This window comes from Mus caroli, unplaced genomic scaffold (assembly GCF_978045245.1).
Source record: "Mus caroli unplaced genomic scaffold, Mus_caroli_1 scaffold_9, whole genome shotgun sequence".
NCBI classification, from domain to species: Eukaryota; Metazoa; Chordata; class Mammalia; order Rodentia; family Muridae; genus Mus; species Mus caroli.
Window position 1 is genome coordinate 79674326 of NW_028227264.1, and position 21954 is coordinate 79696279.

The window sequence follows — 21954 nt, forward strand, 5'->3', positions numbered from 1 at the left end:
ACGGGGTGTGTGTGTGTGTGTGTGTGTGAGCACAGTATGCGTGTGTGCTCGTGTGTGCATGCCTGTGCACGCACACACATGTGCATGTGTGTATGTGTTATGCACACACATATCCACATGTGTGCATGTATGTGTGTATGTGCACGTATATGTATGTGTGTGCATGTGTGTATGCATATGTGTGTATGAATGTGTGTGAGTGTGTTTGCATGTGTGTGGTCACCTGTGTGTGCATCTGTGTGTACATCTGTGTGTATGTGGACTGTCACTGAGGTCTCCCCTGCAGTCCGAGGCCGAGAGCTCACTGGTCAGAGCTGGAGCATGGCTCCTGTCTCTCACTTCAGTGATGATTTGGGGATATGGTTGCTTCTCCCCCAGAAGCTCTGTAGCTTAAGCGATGTCATAGTGGGGCCACTGACCTGTCCCCTCTGCTGTGCATGGCGGCCACAAGGGTCTGAGTGGCCATTTCAGGCAGAGCAAGTCTCCTTAAGGATGGGACACTTTGGCTTGGCCTCAGCCTTGGGATACCAGGATTAGCAAAAGGTGCACTTGGGTCCACATGGGTGTCAGGGAATGCGGGGTGCATGCCCGTCACCCCTGAACTCTGGAAGTGGAGTTAGTAGATCAGGAGTCCAGGACCAAGTTTGGCTGAATGTCAGACAAACCCTTTGTCCATTTTTAATTTTTTTTTCTCTTGCAGGTGTCTAGCTGGAGCTTACCTTTGCCGAGCCATGGAGCCCACTGCACCAGACTTACAACTTGTGCCAGAGGTGACAAAGGATGTCTCTGTACCTGCTCCAGACCCTGGCCCTTGTCGAACGGCTGTCATCACAGTGGTGGGCATCAGCATGGCCATCGTGACCCTGGGAGTCCTTTCAGGTAAGTGGCAGGAGGAAGGCCTGGGTCCTCAGGGTAGGGACCATGCAAAAGGACATCCCAAGTGTCAAAGGGCTGACCTTCCAGCCAGAGCCAGCAGTGGCAAGGACAGGCTCTGAGGTCCAGGAATATGCTGGGTATGCAGGAAGTGTCTGCAGCAACAAGAAGGAGCGGGTGGGCGGCACTGTGGTCCAATGGGGAGGGAACAGATACGTCAGTTTTGACAGCTTAAGGCAGCAGGTGGGTCCTGCCTTCCAGGTAAGGCAGGACTACAGGGGTGTGGCTTAGGAGGGGCTGGGCTCATGCCTGTTAGTATGGTGATACCGTGATAATGGGTACAAACTGGGGAACTTGTGTGGAAAAAATTTAATTGGCCAGGCAGTTGTGGCATACACCCTTTGATCTCTGTGAGTTTGAGGCCGACCTGGTCTACAGAGAGAGTCTAGGACAGCCAGAGCTGCACAGAGATACCCTGTATTGATAAAAGATAACAGAATACATTGGTAACTGCCCTACAGTCCCCAACTGTACTAATATGTATTAAGCTTTTCTGGACCGGCTAGGTTACTGCAGTCTGACATGGCTGAATGCTGCCTCCTAGTGGCTGTGCCTGTCACATGCGGTAGCATTCTCATCTCCCTTCGTGCTACCCCTCTTTGAGGGCTTCCTGTCAGTCCAAGCAGCACACAAACCTTTGCGATCATTTTTGAGGGATTTTCCTGGTTTTTTGAGAAAGAGAAGGGTCTGACATAGCTCGTGCTGGCCTCAAACTCTCACTGCTGAGGATGACTTTGAATTCATGATCTCTGTCTCATTCTCCGAAGTGCTGGGACTAGAGATGTGCACCACCACGCCATCACCCAGGGCCAATGCCTGCGGGGAGTGCTCTACCCACTGAGCGACACAGCCCATTGGGATGATCCCTCTACCCATGAATCCACAAATCCATCCCGACGGATGGCTAAGACTCAGCACCCACACGCTATCCGTTTGCTTCTGTTGTGTTTTTGTTGTTGTTGTTTGTTTTTGTTTTTTTGAGTCAGTTTCTCTGTGTAGTTCTGGCTGTCCTGAAACTTGCTCTGTAGATCAGGCTAGCCTCGAACTCAGAGATCTGTGTACCTCTGCCCCCTAGGGGCTGGGATTAAAGGCTTGTACTACCACTGTCTGTGGCAGATTTTGTTTTTAAATTTTATTTCTGGGGCTGAAGAGATGGCTCAGAGGTTAAGAGCACTGCACTTTCAGAGGTCTTGAGTTCAATCCCTAGCCCCGACATGATAGCTCACAACCTTCTATAATGCAGGAAAAATGCTGTATTCATAATACATAAATAAATCTTTTTTTTAAAAATTATTTCTGTGTATGAGCTTTTTACTTGCATGTATGCCTGTGCGGCACATGCATGCAGTACCCACGGCCGCCGGCAGAGGGTGCAAGGCACACTGGGCCTGCTATTATAAGCGGTTGTGAGCTATTGGTGCCGGAACCAAGTCAGGCTCCAAATGCCTGAGCTGTCTCTCCACCCACTAATTTATTTGCTAAGGGTAAGAGGCTCGTGTTGGTCTTGTTGTTGTTGTTGTTTGTTTTGTGGTTTTTTTGAGACAGGGTTTCTCTGTGTAGCCCTGGCTGTCCTGGAACTCACTCTGTAGACCAGGCTGGCCTCGAACTCAGAAATCCGCCTGCCTCTGCCTCCCAAGTGCTGGGATTAAAGGTGTGCGCCACCACTGCCCGGCCGTGTTGGTCTTAAATACCCTGACGCCACAGTGTCCGTGTGGCAGCCTCCTGAGTGGAGGAAACTGAAGAGTCAGAAACTCCCTTTAGGAGAAATGGTGGCACAGGCAGGGCCAGCTGGGGAGGGACGGTTGTAAAGTCCAAGTCACCACAGCCTACAGAGCAAAACCCTGCTTCAAAAGAATGAAAAGAAGAGAGGCTGGGAGATGGCTCAGCCCCCACACAGGGGCTACCTTGCCAGACACCAGGGTCTCCATCCCCACACCAGAAAAAGCCAGGTGCAGTAACGGGTGCTTGTCATCTTAGAGTCAAGGATGCAGGGGCTCCTCAGGTTCCTTGGCTGGTCATCCTAGTGGAATTGGTGAGCCTCTGTGTTCAATGAGAGACCCTGGCTCAAACACATGATGGAGAGAGAAGGGAGAGGGGGCAGGGTGGGGTGGGGAGTCGGATTTGATGACCTGACGTTCACATGTGTCACAAACTGTCAAAGAAGGCATGCCAGCCTGGAATGTGGCCTCTGGATAAATTGTACAAAGGTTCTGGTGTCTGCCGGCTTACTCTGTCCTCTGCAGGAGTCACTGCCCCATCCTAGGAAAGAGGTTGGGACACTGTAAGACCTCCTGAGGGACTGTGACCTATGATGTCACAGGAAGTCAAGGAAGCTGACTTTAGGGACAGTCCATGTCACTTTATACTGTCTCTGGGAGTCCTCAGGATGGCCTTCAGCAGAGGCTCAATGCTGGTCCACCTGGGGAGTCAGGTCCTGTGTGTATGGAGGCTGGGCAGGTGCAGGAGGCACTGAGCCCCAAGCCCACAGTGGGGCTGTCTCACCAGGCACCCATCTTGTCCGCAGCCTTCTTCTCCGCACAGGGCGCCCACGTGGAGCACATGGCAGAGCTACACGGGGTCCGTTTCACCAGCTCTTTGCAGCAGGAGAACTCTGACTTCTACCGCCTACTCACGCATGCTCTGCAGACACTGGCGAGTACAGCTGGGGCCTGGAGGCGGGGTCTGCTTGATAGACTCTGGGGGAGGGGAGGTCGGTCTGTGGGGTGAACTGGAGACGCTGTGCTCTGCATCCACCTACTAAACAGACGTGATATTTTTATCATGGAGTCTATTCTGTGTTGGTTTCTTACTGAGCACAATGTCCCAAGGTTCCTGCATGCTGGGCACATGTCAGAGACCCCACCTGTTCACAGCTGCATGCTAGTTCAGTGTTGGAATGGATCATGTGTTGTGTATCATTCTTTTATCCACCCACCCATCCATCCATCCACCACCCACCCACCCTTCCATCTACCCACCCACCCATCCATCCATCCACCCACCCACCCATCCATCTCCCCATCCATCCATCCACCCACCCACCTATTCCCCCATCCCCCATCTATCCATCTCTATGGTCATGCAGCTGCTCCTACCTCTCAGTAGCTCTGACTAGTGCAGCTGTTAATGTGCCTGAAACTGTTTGAGATGTTGCTTTAAGTCTCTGTGGTTGGGCTAGAGAGATGGCTCAGCAGTTAAGAACACTGGCTGTTCTTCCAGTGTTCCTGAGTTCAAATCCTAGCAACCACATGGTGGCTCACAACCATCTATAGGGGGATCTGATGCCCTCTTCAGGAAGCAGATGTATATGCAGCAGAGCACTCATACGTTAAATAAATAATATTAAGTATATATATATATATATAAAAGTCTCTGTGGTTATAGCTTGGAAGCAGCATATATTCTTATATTCTTTTCCACAGCTGAGTAATATTCCATTCTTATATTCCTTTCCACTGCTCAGTTCCATTTCGTTACATGCCTCGATTGCGCAGTGTTTGTTAATTTATTGACAGAAGAGTGTTTCACGTGACCAACTTCACAATGCCCTCCCTGCCTGATCTCTGGCTGTGGTCCTGTTTGTTTTGCTGTGGTTATAGCATCGTTGCTCTCATTTCTTTTTTTTTTTTTTAATTTATTTATTTTTCATTATATGTAAGTACACTGTAGCTATCTTCAGACACTCCAGAAGACAGAGTCAGATCTCGTTATGGATGGTTGTGAGCCACCATGTGGTTGCTGGGATTTGAACTTCGGACCTTCAGAAGAGCAGTCGGGTGCTCTTACCCACTGAGCCATCTCACCAGCCCGTTGCTCTCATTTCTGTTGCAGTTTGTGAGTAGTTTCCAGAAAACAGAGTTAGAGTCAAGCTGCGCAGGCTGCACCGTGCTTAGTTACAGGTGAGCTGGGGCCTCTGTGAGGGCATAGCAGCCTTGGTAGACATTGTGGAGATACCAGAAGCGTATAGATAATTCCAGAACCTTCCAGGAGTATCTAGAAGATTCCCAGCTGTGAGCTTGCCCTCCACCCTCAAGACCCTCCCCTCTTGCATGCAGGGATGGCAATTCCACTGTGATTGTACATTTCCGGCTACACTTTCTGCTCCGAGCCCTCCAGCCCCTGAGCCTGAAGCAGGAAGCAGACATCTTGCAGAAAGGAATCCAGGAAAGGCTGCAGGAACAAGGTCTTTCCCTGGCTGCCTATGGCACCATCGTGTCAGTCGAGCTGACAGGTAGGTGGGTGGCTGCCAGGTCTGGGAGATGAAGGGTTGTTGGGAGCGGTGGGTAGCTCAGATTGCATAGAGCTTCAAAATTTAAAAGCTCTTCACCTCTGATGGCAGGAGGGAGATACAGGCTCACACGCCCTCTGCTGTGGGGTACATGTCTTATTCATACATTCATGGACTATTTTGTCCATGGTTCCAGACATCCTGGGTTCACTGTGGTCCCAAAGACAAATCAGAAAATACCAGAACTAAAGAAGTCACACATTCTAGGTTGGACCTGTTCTGCAGAGTGTGATATAATTCAAGGGGCTTGGGGCTAGAGAGGGCTCCGGGTGGTTAGATCTCCGACTGCTCTCGGAGATATCCTGGGCTCCATTCCCAACACCCACATCGCTGCCCGCAGTCTCTGTTGCTCCACTTCCAGGGGATCCTATGCCCTCTTGGATACGCACACACATGCAAAACACCCCCATACATAAATTAATTTTAAAATATCTAGCTGGGTAGTGGTGGCACACACCTTTAATCCCATTACTCAGGAGACAGAGGCAGGGAGATCTCTGTGAATGCAAGGCCAGCCTGGTCTACAGAGTGAGTCCTAGTACAGCAGGCTGATCAGAGAAACTGTCTCAAAAATATTAATTAATTAATTAATTCTGCCTAAGCCATCTGAGTCTGCCCTGCTGAGGCTGTGAGCCACTCCTGTGTGTAACTTCTCACGGATCACTGTTTCAGTCCACCTGCTATAAAATTCCTCGGTGGCAGGCGTGTTCCTGCTTTGACAGTGGCTGCCAGCCTCAGGTGGCTCTTAAGCGCTCTCACCAGCCAAGTTGAAGACAGGGCTCAAGTGTTGGTGGCTCTGCCATGGCCTGCAGCAGATGTCCTGAAGAGCCAGCACTCAACGCAGTTGACTTTGTAGGGAGAGGGAGGAGAGAGGGAGGCCTCCTCATGCTGCCCAGGCTGACCTCAGGTTCACAATCCCCCTGCCTCAGCCTCAGCGACAGGCATGACCCACCACTCGTCTCTCACTTGGCTTTGTCTCACTTCTGCTTCAGGAAGGTGTGAAGGTCCGGTGACTGAGAGGGACTTAAAGTCAGGTAGGACTGGCCTGGGCCCCAGCTCAGCTTCCTGGAATGCCCTCAGCTCATCTCTGGCAAGCATAGGTGCAGCTACTGTGGTCCTCTGGCCTCCCTGGGACAATAACACAGGAGTCGTGGGTGCCGCAGCAGGATGTGCTAATGGGTAGTTTATCCAAGTCAGGGTCTCACTATGTAGCCTAGGCTGGCCTCAAACTCAGAGCTCTGCCTCCCGAGTGCTGGGGTTAAAGGTGTGCGCTTCCATTCCCAGTCACTGCTTATTTTTATGTTTTTCTCTGTCACTCCTCTGTTACTGTGACAAGACACCTGACTCAAGGAACTAAGGGAGGGAGGGTTTACCTTGGCCACAGTTCTGATGTCCATCTCATCGGGGAGGGTGTGGCAGCAGGAGGCAGGGTCCTCAGTCAGGAAGCAGAGAGAGGTGACCACTGGAGCTCCGATGTCCTCTCAGCTGAGTAGAGGCTTGTCTTCATACTGTTTCCAGATCCCATCAAGTAGGCCATTAAGATCAGCCATCGCAGAAGGTGACGTGGATTCTATTGTAAAAACAAAACCTTTAATCCCAGCAACTGGGAGGTGGGCACAAGTGGAAGTCTGTGAAGTCAAGGCCAGCCTAGTCTGTAAAGTGAGTTTCAGACCATCCAAGTCTACCCAGAGAGACCCTGGCTCTCACACACATACACACTCACACAGTCACTCACGTCTCACACACGTCCGTGTTGTTTAGCCCCATCTTTGTCTCCAGAGAGAAGCAAAGAGCTCGCAGACATTCTTACACTGTGCGGTTACCTAAAGGGCCACCATAGGTCGCTGCCTCTGCAAGGAAGAGACCCCGGGCCCTCAGCTTGGTTCTCTGTTCCCAGGCTACTGCCCTGGGAATGTCTTCGCCTGTCAGAATGGTCAGTGCGTGAGCAAAGAGAACCCGGAGTGTGATGACAGAGTGGACTGCTCCGACGAGTCTGACGAGACTCAGTGCGGTCAGTGTTTGTGTGGCCTGGGCGCTCAGTGCACTTGGCTCACAAGCTGGGAGGCGGAAAGGGAGGAGGTGTGTGAGGCTGCCGGGTGGGTGGGGGAAAGCCGAGGGGGTTACTCCTCAGAGAAAGCAGGGGTGGGAGCCTAGAGCTCGATGTTGCCAGGAACAGGATTGCTCAGATCAAAACGTGAAGAAAAGCCGGGCAATGGTAGCACATGCCTTTAATTCCAGCACTTGGGAGGCAGGGGCAGGCGGATTTCTGAGTTCGAGGCCAGCCTGATCTACAGAATGAGTTCCAGGACAGCCAGGGCTACACAGAGAAACCCTGTCTCAAAAAACTACCAAAAAAAAAAAAAGTGAAGAAAATACCGTGGTATTTTATCACATATTGTGATAATCAATGTTTCTAGTATTCTCAGCCTGCACAGAGAGGCAGCTCGGGGGGGGGGGGGGGCGTTGCGGGGGAGGGGTTCTGCTTTGTGCTACTTAGGAGGAAGCCCTGTATTTTAGCTCCTAGTCCCTTGTGAGAAGGTAGGACAGGAACTCAGGCCAAGGATGGAGGTAGGCTGGGCTCGCTCCCTCCCAGTCTCACTACAGCCCAGGATCTCCAGTCTAGGGGTTGACACCACCCACGGTGGGCTTGGCCCTCCATTAGGAATCTTTACTAATCAAGAAAGTGCCACCCAGGGCTTAGTGGGGTGGGAGTGTCAGGCAAGTGCTCAGGAGCTGAGGCAGGAAAATCATGAGTTCCAGTCCAGCTTGGGTTGGAATAAGAATCTGTTTTAAACAAATAAACAAATAGGTCACCCGATTTTCGGGCTCCGGCACCTGGCCTGAACCTTTTTCTGACACTGACTAATATGTGTGATCTTGGATGTCTGATCCCTGAGGCTGAGTGGGGCTTCAGGAAGGTTGGGCAAGCCCCAAATAACAAGTGGGGGAATGCCTTGAACCTGGGGCCAAAAGATAAGTGACGACTGCTCCTGGGTCACGGTCCTGGCTGGAGATCCTGTGTCTTGCAGACTGCGGCTGGCAGCCTGCCTGGAGGTCAGCTGGCAGGATCGTGGGAGGCGTGGAGGCGGCTCCCGGGGAGTTCCCCTGGCAGGTCAGTCTTCGAGAGAATCACGAACACTTCTGTGGCGCCACCATCATCGGTGCCAGGTGGCTGGTGTCTGCTGCCCACTGCTTCAACGAGTGAGTCCCACCTGGCCGTGGCTGCCAGTCCTGCTGCTCGGCACAACCCACCTGTGTTTCCCTGTACCCCCTCCTTCCTTTTTCCAAAGTCCACTCTTTATTCTCTCCCTCCCCCCCCCTTTTTGGTTTATTTAATTACATCTATGAATGTTTTGCTTGCGTGTCTGTTGGTGCACCATATGCATGCCTGACTCCTATAGAGAACGGAAGTGGGCTTTGAGTCCCCTGGAACTGGAGATGTTGTGACCCATATTGTATGTGGATGCTGAGACTCAAACCTGGGTCTCTCTCTCTCTCTCTCTCTCTCTCTCTCTCTCTGGTTTTTCGAGACAGGGTTCCTCTGTGTAGCCCTGGCTGTCCTGGAACTCACTCTGTAGAACAGGCTGGCCTCGAACTCAGAGATCCACCTGTCTCTGCTTCCCAAGTGCTGGGATTAAAGGCGTGCGCCACCACTGCCCAGCCCTGCTCAGCTTTTATTTAGCATCTGTATGTGCCACAATGTATATGCATTTGTGTGTGTGTGTGTGTGTGTGTGTGTGTGTGTGTGTGTATGTGTGTGTGCAGGACAACTTGCAGATTTCTCCTTCCACCATGTGTGTCCCCGGAATTGAACTCAGACAGGCCGGCTTGGCCACAAGAGTCTGCTCGCATCCTTTACTGTTTTAAGTTATGGATTCGTCGGGGCTCTTCGTTAAGTCGCATCCCCTCGGGCCTCCCCAGATTCCAGGACCCTGCGCAGTGGGCCGCCCAGGCGGGCAGTGTGCACCTGAGCGGGTCAGAGGCCAGCGCTGTGCGCACACGCGTGCTCCGCATCGCCAAGCATCCCGCCTATGATGCGGACACGGCGGACTTCGACGTGGCGGTGCTGGAGCTGGCGCGCCCGCTGCCCTTCGGACGCTACGTGCAGCCTGTCTGCCTCCCCGCGGCCACGCACGTCTTCCCGCCGGGCAAGAAGTGCCTGATCTCCGGCTGGGGTTACCTGAAAGAGGACTTCCGTAAGCCTGCCGCGTGCATCCTCCCACTCCTGAGACCTTCTAGCCCCAGGGCAATGCTGCCTCCTCCCTCCGAGCTCATAATCTGGGGGTCTGAGGCAGGGGATAAGATCAGGGACCTTGGGAATACATGTTCTCCAAAACTAAAAACAGGGCTAGGGGCGTGGTCATAATGGAGCCCCGGCCTAGAATCCCCAGGTAAGGGGCTGGGGGGACATGGCCAGGGTGGAGTTTTTAGCTAACAAGTGGGTTCCATACCTCCGGTAAAGAACAAAGAAGAAATTCTGTAAAGCTGAAGGTGGTGGTATACAACTAAAATCCCCAAATTTAAGACCAGAGGATCAGGAGGATCAGAAGTCCAAGGTCATCTTTAGCTATAACGTGAGTTCGAGGTCAGCCTGGGCTATAAGAGACCCTGTCTCAGAAAACAATAAAAGCCTATAATCATAAGGCAGTGGGTGGCGAAAGTGTCTCATTTGGAGCTGAGCTGCTGGGCTGAAGAGTGAGTTCACCCTCCCGGCAAGTCGGGGTTGGGGCCTGAACTGTGACAAGAGAAGCTGATCCAGTCTAGCATGTGTGGGGAGAAGAGATGAGGGGTGAAGGCTTGCCACCTGTTAGTGCCTAAGTAGATGTGGATGTTGGGGTGAGGTCAGGTGGACCCAGCATCCTGAGAACCAGAAGGAGATAGTTTTCAGTCTCCTGGCTCAAAGTGGCTGCTGGGGGTCCAGCGCTCTCACCTGCTTTTCTCTGTTGCCCTGTGGGCAGTGGTGAAGCCAGAGGTCCTTCAGAAAGCCACGGTGGAATTGCTGGACCAGAGCCTGTGTTCCAGCCTGTACGGCCACTCGCTCACCGACAGGATGGTGTGTGCCGGCTACCTGGACGGGAAGGTAGACTCCTGCCAGGTGAGCTGCCAAGGTGAAACAGTTACCCTCTGTCCCCTCCCTCCGGAGAACAAGCAAGTGCAAGCTAGGTGGAACCAACCAGCACTCGGGAGGTGGAAGTCAGGAGTTCAAGGTGTGAGGCCCCATCTCAAAAGGAAAACAAGCCAAAAGTATCAGTATGAGCTCGTTGTAGTTGACTGCATTTTATAAACGAAGCCACCGCATAGTTTTATTGGTTTTTCCAGACAGAGTTTCTCTGTGTAACCCTGGCTGCCCTAGACTGTATTTCTCAGTAAACCGGATTGGCCTTGAACTCACAGAGATCTTCTTGCCTCTGCCTCCCGAGTGCTGGGGCAGGAGGGGTGGCTCAGGGGTTAAGAGTTTTGGGGGATCCGATGCCTTCTGGTCTCTGAGGGCACCCGGTGCAAAAGTAGTACACTGACAATAAACACAGACTAAATATTCATCACATAAATATCTAAATAAATAATTACACAAAGGTATGCAGCTCCTGGCACGAGTGCTAATGACATCACATTTGCTATCCTCGCTCTCCCCTGTGCTACTACCCAGGAGCCCTTGTAGCAACCTCCATCTGCCTCTGTCCACAGCCACGTGGACAGAGGATTCAGCCCCGGCCCTGGGTTGTCTCCGCCTCGGAGAGACCTTGCTCCCAAGCTGAGAGAGTGCCTTTGTTTTCCAGGGTGACTCCGGGGGACCCCTGGTCTGCGAGGAGCCTTCAGGAAGGTTCTTCCTGGCTGGTATCGTGAGCTGGGGAATCGGCTGCGCAGAAGCGCGGCGCCCAGGGGTCTACACCCGGGTCACCAGGCTGCGGGATTGGATCTTGGAGGTGACCAGCGCTGCTGACGTGTCTGTGGTCGCCACCGCGGCTCCAGCGCCCGCCACCCCCAGCACTCCCTGGCCTACCAGCCCTGAGAGCTGGGCGCCCAACACCTCTGCCAAACCCACCGCTGCCCCCAGCCCTGTGCCACTGCACCCCAGCACTGCGGCCAAGCCACAAGGTATTGTGGATTTTGGGCAGGTGTCCCCTCCCGGGCCGGTCAGATTAGACCTGCCTCTCCTCAGCACTAAGGAGACTAATGATCAATTACTGAGGTCTGTCACGAAGCACTCGGTGGAAAAGAGAATGTTAATAGATCTTCATCCACATCTGTCTCATTGGCTCCTGAGGGAGTCAGCAAGCACTCTATTGACTATTAATGTCTGCCATGCAACACTGGCTGAAGAGGGGCATCTAATTGAAATCCTGACATGCTCAGTGTGGGGTTGGTAATCAATTGTCAATGTCTGTCAGGAAAGACCTAGAGGAATTGGTGATTGACTATATGTTTGGGGGAGGGGGATATTGGGCTCTTTGTAGCCCTAATGGTGGTCCTTTAACTCTTTGTGTAGACCAGGCTGACCTCGAACTCACAGACATCTGCCTGTTTTTGCCTGGGGTTAAAGGCGTGTGCCACCAGGCCTGGCTGTGATTAACTGTTGCTGTCTGCCTTAACACTGTGGGACACTAACAGCTGATTACTGATTTCGTCTGGTGGGGGGAGATGGAGGGAGAGGGCAAATGCCCAAGGACAACTTGCAGGAATTGGTTTTCTCCTTCCACCACTGGCTTTCAGGGAATTAAACTCAGCTTATCCGGTTTGATGGTTAGTGCCTCTACCTGGATGTCTGTAAGTGGAGGATTGGTGATTGATTGCCAGTGTCTGCCTGCCTTGACTCCTCATTGAAAAATTGGTGATTGATTATTGGTGTCTGCCATGAAAGAGCATGGTGGGAGATCAGCAGGTTTATTATTGGCATCTGTCTTGACATTTAGTGGGAAATTGGTAACTGCTTATTGATATCTGCCATGAAGCAATCAACAGGGGATTAGCAATTTATTACTGATGTCTGACATGAGCACACACATCTGTTTCAGGTTGGTCATTCTCCAGGTCTTTGGGAGGACATTTTTTATTATGTTTTAAAATATTTATTTATTTGTTTGTTTTTGGTTTTTGTTTTCGAGACAGGGTTTCTCTGTGTAGCCCTGGCTGTCCTGGAACTCACTCTGTAGACCAGGCTGGCCTCAAACTCAGAAATCCACCTGCCTCTGCCTCCCAAGTGCTGGGATTAAAGGCGAGCGCCACCACGCCCGGCGTGTTTTTAAATATTTATTTTATATTTTATATGCATTGGTGTCTGCCTTCATGTGTGTCTGTTGGATCTTAGAATTACAGAGGGTTGTGCTGCGAATTGAACCTGGGTTCTCTGGAAGAGCAGGCAGTGCTCTTAATTGTTGATCCATATTTCCAGCCCCAAATTTTATTTTATTTTATTTTATTTTTTTAAAGATTTATTTATTTATTATATGTAAGTACACTGTAGCTGTCTTCAGACACTCCAGAAGAGGGCGCCAGATCTCATTGCGGATGGTTGTGAGCCACCATGTGGTTGCTGGGATTTGAACTCTGGACCTTCGGAAGAGCAGTCGGGTGCTCTTACCCACTGAGCCATCTCACCAGCCCCTTATTTTATGTTTTAAAACAATTTTTTTTCACTGAGGCCTGGATGGAATGCAGCTCATTATGTAGACTAAGTTAGCTTTGAACTCACAGAGATCCTCCTGCCCCAGCCTCCCAGGGGCTGGGATTAAAGGCCACACTGCTGGTTTCATTGAAAGTATAATGTAGGTGTGTGGGAAATGAGGCAGCACAAGACAGCACAGTTAGAGTGATATTGCAGGGTCAGCAGGAAGTTCCATATGCCTGCGGGAGCTGGGTGACCAAGTCTCTGCTGTGACCAGCATAGTCCTGCGGGCACCATCCCTGCTCCTGCACACCTCTGTGTTTTATCAGCTTTGAATCTCTTGAGGTTTTGTGTAAGTTGTGACGCCTGGTGTACCTGAGGCAAGGGCCCTGCCACACCCTGCCCAGGCTGTGACATCCCAATTGCTGTTATGTAGGTTACCCTAGGCCTAGAATGGGTGAACCCAGAGTAGATGACGACCCCCTCCATTCCCTCTCTCCTCTCCCCTGGCAGAGTGTGGGGCCAGACCCGCCATGGACAAGCCCACTCGGATTGTGGGCGGGATCAGCGCCGTGTCTGGGGAGGTGCCCTGGCAGGCCAGCCTGAAGGAAGGACCCAGACATTTCTGCGGAGCCACCGTGGTGGGTGACCGCTGGCTGCTGTCTGCCGCCCACTGTTTCAACCAGTAAGGCCTCCCAAGATCCCTGATAGCAGTCCCTCACTGCATGCAGCAGGCACCAACTAGCTAGTGTGCTGCTTTCCTGTCAGTCGGGGCTCAAAATTGACAAACCAAACCAAGCAAGACAATAAACAGGAAGCGCTTATTGTTCGCTGAATGCACATACAATGGGGTTCGTCCAGAACCACAACCATTGGCTCTGGCTCTGGCTCTGGCTCTGGCTCTGGCTCTGGCTCTGGCTCTGGCTCTGGCTCTGGCTCTGGCTCTGGCTCTGGCTCTGGCTCTGGCTCTGGCTCTGGCTCTGGCTCTGGCTCTGGCTCTGGCTCTGGCTCTGGCTCTGGCTCTGGCTCTGGCTCTGGCTCTGGCTCTGGCTCTGGCTCTGGCTCTGGCTCTGGCTCTGGCTCTGGCTCTGGCTCTGGCTCTGGCTCTGGCTCTGGCTCTGGCTCTGGCTCTGGCTCGACAGCAGGGGGATTCTGACCTACAACATTGATAAAGTTGCTAGGGTCTCGGTCAGAGTGTCAAAAGCAAAGTCCCAAGGGTGCATGCACTCTGCGGCAGGGCCTTTTCCTGGGGTGCGGGTGGGAGTGCCTGAGGTCCTGTCTCTGCAGCACCAAAGTGGAGCGGGTGCAGGCGCACCTGGGCACCGTGTCCCTGCTGGGTGTCGGCGGGAGCCCCGTGAAGCTGGGGCTCCGAAGGGTGGCCCTGCATCCCCGCTACAACCCAGGAATCCTGGACTTTGATGTGGCCCTGCTGGAGTTAGCCCAGCCATTGGTCTTCAACAAGTACATCCAACCGGTTTGTCTCCCCCTGGCCATCCACAAGTTCCCTGTTGGCCGGAAGTGTATGATCTCTGGCTGGGGCAACATGCAGGAGGGAAATGGTGAGCAGGTCCCAGGGAGGGAATTACTACTTTATCTCCAGGGCCTGGCCTGGGAGGGATGCTGCGGCTTGGCTTCCCTCAGCTGGGTCCTAAACTACTCATTATTCTGTGCCGACCCGACAACCTAATCCTAAGTGTCCCTCCACGTCTCCTAGGGTCTACAGATGGGCCCTTACGTGTGTGTATAAATAAAGTTTTATCAGCACAAGGGCCATACATTCATACGTCCACGGCTGCAAAAACATCTGTGCTGACCCAGTAACCTTTAGTTTCATAGACCTGAGCCACCAGCCTCTTACTATGCCAGAAATCACATGGAGCCCACTGACTGGGTATAAACCAGGCTTTATTGCCCTATGGGCCCTGCACATCCATTCACTAACAGGATATCTTATCCCTGGCTTTTCTTTCACACGGCTGAAACAGTAACAGCCAGTAACATTCTAGTCCTTTACGGACAACTTTGTCAAAATGGGAATGGTGCCTACACCACTACAGCACTCAGGGACAGAGGCAGGAGCATCCTAGATTTAAGGCCAGCCTGGGCTACATAGTGAAACCCTTTTAAAAAAATGCAAGAATTGGGGTGTGCTGAGCACTTGGTTAGTATGTGCAAAGGTCCTGGGTTCCACCCCAGCCCCACAAGGAGAAATGAAATTCCTGTGAAAGCTAGGTGTGGGGGCAGAGAGGCAGAGGCAGGAGGATCTCAGTGAGTTCCAGGACAGCCAGAGCTACACAGTGAGACCATGTCTTAAACAAGTTAGAAATTCGTGTGGGCTCTGCTGGCTGGTCTCAGGGTACAGACAGTGCCTGCTGGCCCTGCATGATGACCTCTTTCCTGGCAGCCACCAAGCCCGACATCTTGCAGAAGGCATCCGTGGGTATCATAGAGCAGAAGATGTGTGGGGCTCTATACAACTTCTCCCTCACTGACCGCATGCTCTGCGCTGGCTTCCTGGAGGGCAGAGTTGACTCCTGCCAGGTGGGTGCCATAGGGATGCCCCGCCCCCCGTTCCTACCTGGGCTCTAGGAGCTCAGTGGTGAGCACTTGCCTAGCGTGTTTGAGGCCCTGGGTTCCATCCCCAGTACCGAAAAAGGGAAAACAAGAATGCTTGATGATCGGGCAGTGGCGGCACACACCTTTAATCCCAGCACTTGGGAGGGAGACACAGGTGAATCTCTGTGAGTTCAAGGCCAGCCCGGTCTACAGAGTGAGTTCCAGGACAGCCAGGAATACACAGAGACACCCTGTCTCAGAAAAAAAAAAAATGTGAAGGATCAGAGAAGGAAAGGAATCTGCCGAAGGTCACACAGCCAAGCCTGAATGTGAAACCTGATGTTTAATGGGAGTGGAACCTTTTTGTTCCTTGGATGGGTGTCCCACAAAGGCCTGTTGGTATCCTCCTGCAGGGTGATTCTGGTGGCCCCTTGGCATGTGAAGAGACACCTGGTGTCTTTTACCTGGCTGGCATCGTGAGCTGGGGCATTGGCTGTGCCCAGGCTAAGAAGCCTGGTGTATATGCACGAATCACACGCCTCAAGGACTGGATCCTGAAAGCCATGTCCTCAGAACCCAGCTCCATGGCTCGCCCCCACACCTCCAGCACACGGCTCAACCCTAGTGAGCCCCCCAAAACTACAGCTGCTGGCCTCATTATCCCAGAGGCCACCACCAGCAGACTTGCTACCCCCAGGGCCACCATCAGAGTAACCACTAGACCACTCAACACAACACTGTCTGCCAGGAGTACCACCACCAGGGGACAGACAGCAGCCCCAAGTGCCCCGGGCACCACCGTACACTCTCACCTGCCAGGTACGGTAACTCAGGCCCGGACTGACTCTCACGGCACGATGGTGCTGAAGACCATCCGGAGCTGGAGTCCGATGTCTGGGTCCTGTGGCAGCCTGCCCAGCCTGCAGAAGGCACTCTGCCCATGGTGCTGTCTGTGTCTGTTTGCTGACATCTTCTGTCCATTTATTTGTGTGTGCACACGTGTGCATGCAGAGGCCAGAGGAGGGCCTCCATATCCCACTTCACCAAGAATGTGAACACTGTCCTCTGTCACACTCCACAGTGCTCCTCCGAGGCAAGGCTCCTCATTGTACCTGCAGCCTCTGCAGCAGCTGGCAAGTCCCAGCCAGCCTCCTGCCTTTGCCACCATCCGTGCTTGGGTCAAAGGCTTGCACACAACCATGCCCACTGACCCATCTCTCCAGCTTCTATTTCTTTTAGTATTGTCAAGTACTCTCCTGGACTAGGACCTACTCAGTAGCTGAGGCTGACCTTGAACTCCTGTTCCTCTTGATGGCTGGGCCTAAAGGCAAACACGTGTCACCTCATCTACTTGACAGGAGCATCACAAGTTCAAGGCCAGCCTGGGCTGTGAGGAGCTTTTAGGGCTATTGTGATCAATTTAGTGAGAGTTCCTCTAACCAGCAAACACTAAGGACTGGAGCTCTGCCTAGAATCCTGCCCCACAGGATTGGGGTGTGGTCAGGGTGGAACCTCTGCTCAGAATCCCCCAGTGAGGGACTGGAAGCGTGGTCCGGCCCAGTTTTGGAGTCCAGGAGTGTTCAAATAAAATTTAAAAAAAAAAAAAGAGGAGAGCAATACCCAGAGGGAGGGAGAGCGAATGGGACGGCTGGAGAGAGGAGTAGTGCCTCAGCTGAGCCTCTGGGTGTGGTTCCACATACCATAAGTCTTGGAGGCTGAGGCAGGAGAATTGCTTGGACTTTCAGGCCTTTCTGGATGCATGTGTAGGGAGATCGTGTCTCAAAACCCCAACATTTTACAACAGCTGGGAAAAGTAGACTGTCTAGAGAGGGGAGGACGTGACCGGTGTATGCTTTGTGTGGTCGGGTCTTACCCCACCCCACCAGCATCTGTGAGTGCGGCATGAACAGAGAGGAGAGCTGGTGACGGGGTTGTGTTTGTTTCTACCTCCCACTGTACTACAAGTGCCTCCCACATCCAGGCACCCCAGCTGTAAATCCCTGCTGTGGGGACGCTTGCCCAGGGTGAGTTCCCAAAGGGTCCTAGGCTAGACCTTTCTCACCCCTTTCTCTCATTACTGTTGGGGTGCTGCTCCTAATGTCACTGGGCCAGCGAGGATGTTCCTCCACTTGAAGCAATATGGAGGCGGTATTGAGTGGCTTTGAAATAGCAGATGGAGTCAGGACTACATGAGAGGTAGTGGGCCCTTGGGGTCACAGCAGGGCCTCTACGGGAAGCCCCGCGCCTTGGGAGACCCCACACCTGAGCGACCTGGCAGATGAGTACTGGCTTCCCCAGCCTGGCCTTCAGCTCAGTCTGACCCTGACCCAGGTGACTGCGGTGGCCTGGGAGCTCCCGGCCAGAAACCCCGGGAGACCCTAAGGTGGGACTCTGGCTCCGGGAGCCAGTGCCCGAGGCTTACTTAGGAAGGAGGCAGTGCACGCTGAGTTCCGAAATCACTCTCCTGAGTTCCCACTCCTCCGATGGGGCCTTAGATGTCTTTCTTTCCCTGGGCTCCTTTTGTATTGGTTGAGGGTGGGCCAGGAAGAGACTCGGACCTAATGTCCCGGTGGTGGCCAGTGGCTGGGAAAGAGGCACCAGTTGGGTGTTATATGAAGCCACCCTCTGACCCTCCCACAGGGCACAGGGTGCTGGGTTGGGGTCCCAGCCTCGGGGTGGGTAGGAGGAAGACCCTCTGCACCAGGCTCACCATACTTGCTCTTCCACAGATTGTGGCCTGGCACCCCCCGGGGCCCTGACCCGGATAGTGGGCGGCAGCGCAGCCTCGCTTGGGGAGTGGCCCTGGCAAGTGAGCCTGTGGCTGCGGCGCAGGGAGCACCGGTGTGGGGCGGTACTGGTGGCCGAGAGGTGGCTTCTGTCTGCAGCACACTGTTTCGACATGTAAGTCCTGCCCTGGGTGCAGGAAACCACCTGCCCTTCCCCAATCCACCTCTGCAATTTGGCCCCTGTTCCCAAGGCCACCGAAGAGAAGGCACGGTCCCTCCTTGGCAGGGTTAAGGGACCCTCAACATGTGCTCATGTGCCTATTGGTCACAAGGTGAAAGGGACTGATTGTCCCATGCTGTGAAGGACCCAAGAGGGAGACTGCACTCTGGAAAGTTGAGCACCCAGAGCCCTGGTAGAAATGACTGGGGCTGCTGGTGTTCCCTCAGGGGTGTGTGTGTTGTCCCCATTTCCCTTAGTTGACCTAGTGGGAGTCCAGAGCCTTGACATTCAATTCTGCAGAGAGTGTGTGAGGCAGTTGGTGGTGTCCCCTCAGAGGGACACCCCTCCTGGCTGGGTGAGCCTGAGTTGGGCAGGGGGCAGAGCATCCCATTTCCAGTGGGACGGTGTCTCAGGCAGGCGTGGGGCTCTGGCATTGCCCACACATACGCGCACCCTGCAGCTATGGGGACCCCATGCAGTGGGCGGCCTTCCTGGGCACCCCATTCCTGAGCAGCGCGGAGGGCCAGTTGGAGCGCGTGGCACGCATCTATCGCCACCCATTCTACAACATCTACACACTGGACTATGACGTGGCGCTGCTGGAGCTGGCGGGACCCGTGCGCCGCAGCCGCTTGGTGCGACCTATCTGCCTACCAGGTCCCGCAAGGCCCCCTGATGGCGCGCGATGCGTCATCACCGGCTGGGGATCGCTGCGCGAGGGAGGTAGGCACGCAAGCGTCCGGCGCAGCGCAGGGGGCGTTGGAGGCACTCCCCACCCACACCTATCCCCGGATCCCACAGGCTCCATGGCGCGGCAGCTGCAGAAGGCTGCAGTGAGGGTCCTCAGTGAACAGACATGTCGCCGCTTCTACCCGGTGCAGATCAGCAGCCGTATGTTGTGCGCAGGCTTCCCACAGGGTGGCGTGGACAGCTGCTCGGTGAGTGGAGACAGGGCTTCTCTTAGTCCATGTATGTAGTCCAGGCAGGCCCGAAGTCCTGCACCACCACTGTCCTTTGAATCTTTCTGTCTCATCTCCAGTGCGCTGGCAGCACACGCATTCGCCACACTTGGCGTTTCACGTGGGTTTTGGGATTTAACTTGGGTCCTCGCGCTTGTGTGACAAGCCATCTTCCTACTGAGCCTGCCCAAGTCACCCCAGCCCACCTGACTCTGGGGACATCACATTTCACAACTGCACGTTCAGAGAAAACATGTGGTTTCCCAACCTCACATCCTACTGGAGGGTCCAGGCAGGGCAATTATGGAGTTTGAGACCAGCTCGCCCCAACAACACATACACAGATGTGTTTCGGTACAGGGAGATCACTGTTTTATGCGGTGCTTGCTGTGCAAATAGGAAGACTGAACATAGATCCCCAGGAGTCATATAAAAAGCCGGTGCTTACAGACTATGTGTGCTTGTCACTCCATTCTGTGCGGGTAGCAACAGGGGGAATAGTGGGGACCTGGCCACCACCTACTTCCAGGTTCACAGAGAGGCCCCGTGTCACCCGTGTCAGTGGAATGGAGTGGAAAACAACAGATAACCACTTAGCACCCTGCTCTGGCCTGCACATGCACAGCACGCACACACGTTGGTCCTTGGGACAAGGGCCCTGCAGAGGCAATGCCAGTGCAAATAATGAAGCAAATCAGCACTGAACCCATTCCCCACATGGCAAAAGCGAGGCTCTTGGCAGCCTCTCTTCCGCTCAGGGGCCTTTTGAGTGCCCAACAGAGAGGTGCAGTTGCAGGAGTCATGCCTACTCCTGAGGGCTGCTCATCTGGTCTGAGGACACTCTCTCCTTCAGGGTGATGCAGGGGGACCCCTGGCCTGCAGGGAGCCATCTGGCCAATGGGTGCTAACTGGGGTCACCAGCTGGGGCTACGGCTGTGGCAGGCCCCACTTCCCAGGTGTCTACACTCGAGTGGCTGCTGTGCTGGGATGGATAGGCCAGAACATCCAGGAATGATTGCCCTGTGGCTAGCAACCCAAGCTTGGACTAAGAAACACAGCTACCGGCCACCCACCCCACGCTGAGGAGTTGGTAGCAGACAAACATGGGAGTCCGATGGGAACTAGCTGTGACTGTGTATATTGTTCCAATAAACAGAGTCCTTTCTCCTACTGGCTCAGAGCCTCTGTCGAAGCCACGAGTCTCCAGGAGCAGGGCATGTCTCCAACTCGGGCTCCTTTGGTGCTTATGTTTTGGTGGGACAGAGTCTCATGTACCAATCCTCTTGCCTCCACACTTAACCCACCCTCAAGTGCTGGGCTGACAGGTGTGCACCACACTTGGTTTATTCAGAGTTGAGGTCGGCACCCTGGGCCTCATGCATGACAGGTGAGGGCTACATGAAGCCTTGCTTCTTACCCTCAGCTGGTCTCCCTGGGATGACCAAACACCTGAGACCATGCTCCGGATTCCCTGAGAGCCAGCAGCCCACTGACCCCAAGGGGAAAGATACCCTGGGAGGTCTGGGCCTACTCAGGGGAAGGGACCTGAAGCAGTGAGGTGACACGCCTGCTTTACTGCCCCAGCAGCGATTTATTGGCCTGCTCTCCTGAGGTCACAGGTCAGTGGGGCCAGCCAGATCCCCGTGCTCTGTCGGGTCCTCACTCTTCTGAGACTGAGCTGGACGCAGCAATCCAGGGGAGAGGCCTCGATCCTCAGGCCCTCCATGCTGCCAGACTTCGGGGCAGCTAGGAGGAGACAACCTAACTGGCGGGGAAAACAGTTCCGACCATAAAAGCACGGTGTCCCGAGGCACAGGTCCCGGTCACATGTTGGCTCGTTCCCGCTGCAGTCGAGAGTTGTAGGCGCGGGACACGGTGTTCCAGGCGTCCATGTAGCGGTCCATGCACATGGCGATGCATTTCTGCAAAGCGTGGAGGGGGATCCCTGACTGACGGTCACACGACCCGAGGACCACCCATGAAGGCTGGACCGATCTAGGCAGAAGCCCGGTCCTCACCCCGCGCACGCGCACAACTTCCTCAGTAGCTATGGCTAGAGGCCGCGCACGCGCACATTTCTCAACCTCCTAGACGCTCCTGACCCCGCGCCCCTCACCACCCCGGGTTCCTGGGATGTCTCACCTGCTCCGAGTTATCCAAGGAGCCCCCGGGCTTCCCGATGCACTTCCGGAAACACTTGTCCGTCATTCTCTGTGAACACATGCGAGGTCTCAGCGGGGACTCACCCGGGGAACCCCGCCACCAACCCCGGCGCGCCCCGCACCTGGAGCAGCTCCTGCGCGTTGGCCACGGCGATCTGCACTTTCACCTGCTCCATAATGGCCCCCGGGTCCAGCTTCCCGCCACCCGTGCCGCCAAAGTCCGAGCCGAAGCCGCTGTCCATGGCTGCTCAGTCAACCGGGCCGCGGTCGCGCGCGCCGACCGTACGCCCCGGAAGCCAAGCTAGGGCACCACGGGAAACAGAGGCTGAGTCAATTCCCACAAGGCGGCGCGCGCCGTCAGCAGTCTGACAAAGCTGCGGCCTGAGTCACCATGGAAACAAGTCAAACTACACCTCCCACAAACCCGTGCGCGCCGTGCACTCTGACCGCGGAGGCTCTATGGGAAACTGCACACTCCTGCTCCCACAAGGCTGTGCGCGCCGTCCC

General features: G+C 54.1%; 2 protein-coding genes across 3 annotated transcripts; one reads left to right on the forward strand and one right to left on the reverse strand.

The window, feature by feature from the left end:
- Positions 1–731: 731 nt before the first annotated feature.
- Positions 732–20300, forward strand: Tmprss9 (transmembrane serine protease 9). Of its 2 annotated transcripts, XM_021174319.2 has the most exons (18): positions 732–879; positions 3458–3585; positions 4765–4832; positions 4989–5164; positions 6214–6255; positions 7119–7232; positions 8251–8422; positions 9143–9417; positions 10180–10316; positions 10999–11317; positions 13338–13509; positions 14112–14383; positions 15229–15365; positions 15794–16199; positions 18110–18281; positions 18787–19049; positions 19128–19264; positions 20139–20300. In XM_021174319.2, the coding sequence occupies exons 1-18, from the start codon at positions 732–734 to the stop codon at positions 20298–20300; spliced, it is 3300 nt and encodes a 1099-aa protein (XP_021029978.1). The 2 variants fall into 2 exon arrangements, with proteins under 2 accessions (XP_021029978.1, XP_021029979.1); XM_021174320.1 differs by lacking the exon at positions 4765–4832 and having other exon boundaries at positions 3458–3584; positions 5022–5164.
- A 556-nt stretch (positions 20301–20856) lies between these two features.
- On the reverse strand, positions 20857–21771 carry Timm13 (translocase of inner mitochondrial membrane 13). The gene is made up of 3 exons (XM_021174322.3): positions 21570–21771; positions 21428–21496; positions 20857–21207 (listed from the first exon to the last, which is right to left on the reverse strand). The coding sequence occupies exons 1-3, from the start codon at positions 21687–21689 to the stop codon at positions 21109–21111; spliced, it is 288 nt and encodes a 95-aa protein (XP_021029981.1). The 5' UTR covers positions 21690–21771; the 3' UTR covers positions 20857–21108.
- Between the last annotated feature and the right edge of the window lie 183 nt (positions 21772–21954).

Coding starts and splice junctions, on each gene's coding strand:
- Tmprss9 (XM_021174319.2), top strand. CDS start 732: ATGGAGCCCACTGCACCAGACTTACAACTTGTGCCAGAGGTGACAAAG. Junction 880..3,457: donor GACCCTGGGAGTCCTTTCAG/GTAAGTGGCAGG, acceptor TCTTGTCCGCAG/CCTTCTTCTCCGCACAGGGC. Junction 13,510..14,111: donor GCCGCCCACTGTTTCAACCA/GTAAGGCCTCCC, acceptor CTGTCTCTGCAG/CACCAAAGTGGAGCGGGTGC.
- Timm13 (XM_021174322.3), bottom strand. CDS start 21,689: ATGGACAGCGGCTTCGGCTCGGACTTTGGCGGCACGGGTGGCGGGAAG. Junction 21,497..21,569: donor ACGCGCAGGAGCTGCTCCAG/GTGCGGGGCGCG, acceptor ATGTGTTCACAG/AGAATGACGGACAAGTGTTT. Junction 21,208..21,427: donor CCTTGGATAACTCGGAGCAG/GTGAGACATCCC, acceptor CACGCTTTGCAG/AAATGCATCGCCATGTGCAT.